Source organism: Haemaphysalis longicornis, unplaced genomic scaffold (assembly GCF_048455015.1).
Source record: "Haemaphysalis longicornis isolate Haplotype H1 unplaced genomic scaffold, Haemaphysalis longicornis Haplotype H1 scaffold_4, whole genome shotgun sequence".
Taxonomy (NCBI): Eukaryota; Metazoa; Arthropoda; class Arachnida; order Ixodida; family Ixodidae; genus Haemaphysalis; species Haemaphysalis longicornis.
Genome location: NW_027526361.1, coordinates 61,131,604 through 61,138,736, shown reverse-complemented (window position 1 = coordinate 61,138,736; position 7,133 = coordinate 61,131,604). Strand labels below are relative to the sequence as shown.

The following is a 7,133-nucleotide window of genomic DNA, read 5'->3' as shown; positions in this document are numbered from 1 at the left end:
TCCTCCGCGCTGTGCAAGCCTGTTATGGCACATTGAGTGAGTGAGTGAGTGAGTGAGTGAGTGAGTGAGTGAGTGAGTGAGTGAGTGAGTGAGTGAGTGAGTGAGTGAGTGAGTGAGTGAGTGAGTGAGTGAGTGAGCGAGTGAGCGAGTAAGTGAGTGCGTTCCCAGCCTTCACCACACATATATAGTGCATTGAAATGAGTGCCTCGGCTGGCAGACCATACTTACAACCCGTGGCGTGTCCAGAAAATTTTTTCGGGGGGTTTTATACCTCGCAGGTAAATAAATAAATAAAATAAATAAAATAAAATAGGAAATAAAATAGGTATTCGCTCAATCAACATCTTATTTTTGTTTCCTATCTTATTCTCGTTTCCACATGTAAATTTTTAGATGAAGTGTGTAAAAAGCATGGGCGGAGGAAAAGGCCAAAAGGATGGGAGGGTATGTGCTATTTAAAAATATCTCGCAGGGTGTTTTGACACCAACCCCCTCCCCCTCCGGCTACGTCCATGCCATAGCGCTTGAAATGGCCCTTCTCAGTTAAGTTGCCCTAAAGCCGCTTGTTTTGGCTTTACGCCAGCTTGTTGACCAGAATCGTGTTCAATCTAGTGAGAACATACACGCAGTACAAATTGTTGAGCCACTTGCCCTTTGACTAAATTACAGTGAAACCTCGCGCTATAAACAACTTCGACAAATCTTTCAGACACGTCCATTCATGCCTTAATGCTCGCAATGTTGTCATTACTGCGTGTAAGTCCATACTTACCGTATTTACTCGATTCTAAGCCTCCCATTTTTTCAAGATCGCAATGCCCAAAGTGAGGGGAGGAGCTTAGATTCGAAAAATCTAAAATGACATCCATCCCATACATTTGGATTATGCTTCCATTATATGGGACCCTTTCACCAAAACTAATATCAACAAGCTAGAAAGAGTGCAAAAAATGCCATTCGTTTTATTTATAACAGCTTCGGACGCACTTCAATTACGGAACTTTCAACTCGAGCTAATCTACCAACACCAACAGAAAGAAACCGCTTATTTAGACTAAAATTTCTATATCAACTAGTAAAGGGATATTACAAGACAGACATTTCTGAAGTTCTTACATTTTCGTCCGGATATGCAACTAGACAAAGGCATGAGCGCACAATAACACCTTATGCAACCCGTAACAATTGCTTTAAATATTCATTCTTTCCACGAACTATAAACGACTGGAACAAACTAACCAACACCGAAGTTTTACAGCCATCCTTAACATTGTTTTCTTCTAGCCTCAACAACAGTGTTTGAACTAACATGCCAATTAATCTCTGTCCCCACAAACGTCGGAATTTTTTGTATATTTTGAGTTGCTTTGTGGGTACTTTTGTTTCTGTGTGTTTTTATCTTCCTTCTTTGAAAATTTGTTTGCATATTGAGCATTCATGTAATTCATGTAACCCACTCTGCGAAAATCCCTAGTAGGGATTGCAGTATTCATAAATAAATAAATAAATAAATAAATAAATAAATAAATAAATAAATAAATAAATAAATAAATAAATAAATAAATAAATAAATAAATAAACACACTTTTCGTGGCAGTAGCTAGATGAGGCAGGCGCAGGGAATAATGTTTTTCTACAGCAAACATTAAAAACAGTAGGCACAGACGGTGAACTCACAGCTTACGTCTGATGCTCAGTCACTACCACTCGAGTGTGTAGCACCGCTTGAGCCGTTGCTCTAGGTATCTCACAACAGGTTATCTTTTGTTCCGTCAAACATTTACCTAAAATGACTCAAGTACAGTGAAAGGCGCCAGAACAGACTGAGAAAGCGCGTTAATGGCCTGGGACTTGTTAACTCTAAAGCCTGGGCAAGGCCCGCTTGCTCGCAGTAAAGGGGGGCTTAGATTCGCATGCAAACTTTTTTTCCATTTTTTTTATTCTGAAAGTAGGGGAGGGGGGTGCTTAGATTCGCGAAAATACGGTATGTCCGATCGGTGTGTTTGCCGTTTGCTGTGGTCACGGCATGAGGGCTGGTCGGTGGCCGGTGCGTCATGATAGAAGCGAAGTTTTCGATGTCTTTAACCCTCTCAGCAAACCGGCTCGGAGGACTGGGCCAGGATTGCCAGAATCGACTGGTCTCGAGCGGCCTGACGTTAGTATACAGCCCTTGCCACGCGCGCAAGGTTTATTGTTTATATTGCTGCAAAGGGCCACGCTTATTATTACAGTGTCTGTCTAAGATGAACGTAGAGATAACGGCAGCTCAGTAGTTGCTTCATTGGGGTTATCAACGTGTGACACGCTCGCGATAACTCCTCCGGGGTTTCTGAAGGAGCTTATCAAGGTGCCTGAGGATGTTCTTTCGGAACCCGACGGCCGTAAGATGTTGCTGCATGTTTTGCAAACTATGGTTTGTTGTCTCTAATGACAAGGATCTTAGTTGCTAGAGTAAACATGCCGAAACCTAGCGCCAGGTTAGTTGTATACGTACATAAGGCTTTTCTAAAGTAAGCGCTCCCTCTATTCTACAGGAGATGCTATTTGTGCACACCGTGTTTAAAAGCACTGTTCAGGACGCAGAAAACATGCAGAGGGTATAATTATGTATCCCAGAAGTATGAGAAACAATTACAAGAGATTTTGTTTATGGTGTGGTGTAACAACTATGTTATAGCGGCGCCCTTTTGTCAGCCGTTTGTACCGCCTACGTGTTTTATTGATCCAATTTTCCCTGCGTCTGATGCACCTGCTGTTCGGCTGCAGGCCGCCATGGTTTATGACCAGAGCTTGGGGCTTACTAAGGTAAGCCCACCCCTGCATCAGGTCTCATAGAGCGGGACGTATACGCCGTCAAAGAGCCGGAGACGATATGTCGATACTACTTGAGCCTTTAGGTTGTATGAGACGGTGGCTGCAACAAGCATTAAAACAAAGATGGGTGGCTGGACGGATGCTGTAAGCTGCATGCGGCGTAGACTTAAAATATTCTTTCAGACAGCGTCATGGGAGGAAGTAAGCCGAGCAAATTAATGCGCCTACTATAAGCTTTATGCCTTTATAGGTATGACCAAAAGCCCCCCTCACTACTAAAGGAGCATTGCAGTGGAGCGTCGAGAAGCGAACTTCTCGAGTGCATGACGGAAATTTTTGAGCCAGTGGTCGGTGGCCTCGAGACGGTGGGTAAATCCCACATCAGGTGCACCACGGACCCGGAAGCTCCTGCTTGTAACCAGGATTATGGTAGTCCGGGCAGCAAACGGGCTCCTGGACTGCGGAACCATTTTTAGATTATTGCTTAATAAAGTCTTTTTCACTCTCTCCCTAGGGTTACGGGATGGAGAGGGTCATCTCGGTTACTAGCTCGAGGACAGGCATACGCGGGTTATTTGATCACATGCATCAATGACACTATGGCAGCGCACTGCTAACTCACTGTACTGGCTTAAAGGGTGATGAGGACGTCAACACAAGAGGAAGCGACACCGCAATGGGAATTTATGCATCAATGACGTCATTGCCTTAAGGGGCGTCACTCTAGTTTGTGTCAGTGGTGACGTATACTTCCAGTTGTGGCGACCCTGTCGTTCGAGATCTGTTAAGTTGCTTCGTTCGTAACGGAAATTTTTCGATCCAGTGAATTTGACATGTCCTTGTGGCGGCCTTTATTTGAGTATACGCTGTAACTCACACATCTGAGAAAGTCAGAGGGTTCACATGACGGGTCAACATCCGCTATGAGGTAGACTTCGCCCCAAGGCATGCGCGAAGTTGGCTTTGCAGTAAATCTTGATTTGTTGATGGGAATTGGACGTGAATAATGGCCCCACAATGTCCATTTACAATATAACTTTTTGTTGTGAAGATTGGTTAATATACTTGTTCTAAAAATTTGAGCGCGATAAACACAACGACACGACAAGCGATTGCCCCGTCATGCTTCTTCTGTGCCGTTGTGTTTATCGCGTTTCTAGAGCGACAATTAACAGCTCCAAAAAATCAAAAAGAAAAACAAAAAAAATGGTGCAGCTTGCACTAGTGGTGCAAGACACTGACAGCGGAACTTAGGAGAGAGGGAGCAGTCGGCTCCTAGCAGTGCAAAGCCATTTTGGATGGCACAGTAAAGCAAAGGTTATGTAAGTATGTACAGTGTTTTTTATTCAGTAGCAATCGTCGTCATCCCTTTCGTCGTCATCTTCCGACGGCACAGTCGCGTAGAACAGGTCCTCTTGTAGCCCGTCCTCGTCTCGGCAGACCTTCGCTTCTTCGTCAGCTGGTCCGGTGGCTTGACATATCCGTCGTCATCGTCTTCGGCGCGGCGGAACTGTGGCGGCCGGAGCTCCTCATGCGGCGTAAGCCCATGCGCAAGCCTGGGCGACGCCGGACGGTGGTCGCGAAGCAGGCGCACACGTGCGCTCGGGCTTTCATGTCTCCGCTGTACCAATGCGTGACGGCTTAAACAGCCCTGCTGTTAAAAGCCAATGACAATTGTATTCGCTTTGCCCTTGTAACTTTCATCTTCAACACAAACCACTTTACCAAAATGGAGTGTAAACACCGCAGATTCAAAACGACTTTCAGACGCATGTATGCGCGGTAACTTAGCGGGCAAGGACCTCTCTCTTTCATAAGGAGTTCCGCGTAAGCGAACCCTTTCCCCGCCAATAAATGCCAGCTCCTTTCGTCGGGCGTGTGTTTTCATTGCTTTCCAGACAAGGTCGCACGTGCCGCAGCCTCTGCGTACACACTGCCCAGATTTGGCGTCGCGTGGCAGCCGCATAAAGGCGCCCTTATATAAAAGTACGGCGGGAAGCGGTTCGGGCCACATAATATACCTGTGTTCTGTCAGCGGCTGAAGCTGTTTGCATTTGTGTCTTCTGCAAGAACAGCTGCACCTTTTAAAGGTTAGGTTCTCTTAACAAAAACGTTAATATTGGGTAATGAATCCCACCTCCATGCATCAGATTTGAATCCTAGATGACTTCTCGTGCGGAAAGAGTTTGAGGGATAATTTGTGTTCCGCTGTCGTGTTGCACTTTAAGGGATTTTGCAGAGTGCTCCGAAGGGGTCTCGCGTAACCTTTGACAGAGTGTGTAAAGTACAGCAGCCTTATAAAGCATCAGTAATTGCCGTTTTAACATCTTGTAAGCTTGTCCGGCGTGTAGGTAAACTATATAGTGTTATAGTCGGCGCAGCCATGGATCGAAATTACATTGCCGTATGGATCAATTTATTCATTTAGTAGAGTCAGTGAGCTTAGTCCGACAACGAATGAATTAATATAGCCATTCTAGTTAGTTATACCATTGAATGACTCTGGTTATACTTTAGGTGATGTAGGCGAGCTACTTTAGCCTGTTACGCTCTAAACAACGGTTTAATGTTTTCTTTTTTTTTTGCAGGCATGTAAACTAAATTTGCTTAGCCAATAAATTCAGTAATACATTGTGTTGTTTCCTAATCGCATGGCTTCTAGTCGTGAAATAAATTTGATCGAGCGACAAGGTAAATGGTTAACTTTATACACCCAGCAGCCACCTTTTGGCTGCTAAGATCGGTCATAGGTCAGGCTGTCGTCATGCATATGCATTGTGAAGTTAACGAATGATGCTGACTCAATAATGGATAGTTTCAGCAGATCAGAAAACCACTCCGGGTGTACGATCGGTGCTACTGCGCATGCGCAGAACCAGTTAGCGTTTTTGGGCATGCACGCGGGCGCCGGTCGACTACCTGGTACCGTACCGTGATCAGCTCTTTGAGTTCGGTATAGCTCTCCAACATCTGCCTTCTGCCGAGTCCAGTAACTACGTTGACCAATTGTTTATTCTTTACAAACTTGCTCGGTTAGCGGACCAGCTTTAATTTTCAGCGAATTTTCCACCAGCTGCGCTCGTCAGCAGGAAGCGCGAAAAATCCACTCATGCGCGCAGGCGGCCACGTCATGCTTCCCGAGGAGGCGCTCCGGGCGGCCGGCGACTTCGGTCCGTTCCAGTACCTGCTCATCGTCTACCTGTGCGTGCTGGTGGCGCCGGTGCGCGTGATGCCGCTCTTCGCGCACATGTTCAGCCTGCTGGTACCTCCGCACCACTGCCGACTGCCCGAAGAACTCTACTCGCCCTGGCTGGGAGGCCACAACGCGTCCCGCGAGATGCTCCTCCAGGCGGCGCTGCCTCGCGAGGCAGACGGGAGCCTCTCGCGGTGCCGCATGTTTAACTACAACGACACGCTCAACAGGCAGGAAACGATTTTCAGACGCTATTTTTGACGAACTGCGCGCACTTCGTGCATCGTGAAACATGGCGGTTGAAGCGTAAAAAAGACGACTGGGCTGGTAGGCGTTGCAGGAAGTAACGCAGCTTTCACGTTTGCATCGCTGAAATTTATTTATTTATTTATTTATTTATTTATTTATTTATTTATTTATTTATTTATTTATTAAATTTAGCAGGCATTACAAAGCCCAAGCCGGAGGGGAAAGAAGTAGCGGTACTAGTATGCACACGTCACTGCGTGAAAGTAAAAAAGTGCAAAACTAAAACTAAAGTAAAAAACTTATAGCGTATGTTTTAAAAAAAGTACAAAACTAAAACTAAAGTAAAAAAATTATAGCGTATGTTTTTATCCTGTGTATTTATGCCACGGGAAACAGCAGAGGCTGCGAGGAACGTACTTCCATACGACAGCACCTCTGTTCGCTCGACGGAATGCTGCAAGGTGGATAAACGTGAAGATATGCTCACGTACTTCTGAGCGTGCTCCGAACCTCGGACGAGTCCAAGGCTCAGACCTTGCCTGCTTGTATACCAACGCAGATAAGCCGTGCATGTGTCTGAACGTAAACAGTGTGGAAAGTATATATGGTTTCACAGGCCCATTTAACCTTTTTCAAAACCGCCTCTCCGCGAAAACAACCTATTAATTTATATAAAAAAAAGAATACAGCACGTTACGAGCCTATAATTACGACATATGCGCTGACCTTAGAGCCCATGTATAATGTTTGATTTTACCAATTGTTCAGACACGCTATAGCTTAGTTAAATGCGACCCTGAGACCACCGATATCGTCCAAACAAATAAAAGGGAAAAGTAGGCATCGGCGTCACTAACATGCTCTAAGGGAGAGAAAA

At 45.4% G+C, this 7,133-nt stretch overlaps 1 protein-coding gene across 1 annotated transcript; it reads left to right on the top strand.

Annotated features, from left to right (window-relative positions):
- The first annotated feature begins 4,828 nt into the window (after nucleotides 1–4,828).
- LOC144179767 (solute carrier family 22 member 7-like) lies at nucleotides 4,829–6,268 on the top strand. Its single transcript, XM_077708206.1, has 2 exons — nucleotides 4,829–4,904; nucleotides 5,934–6,268. The coding sequence occupies exon 2, from the start codon at nucleotides 5,945–5,947 to the stop codon at nucleotides 6,266–6,268; it is 324 nt and encodes a 107-aa protein (XP_077564332.1). The 5' UTR covers nucleotides 4,829–4,904; nucleotides 5,934–5,944.
- Nucleotides 6,269–7,133: the final 865 nt, after the last annotated feature.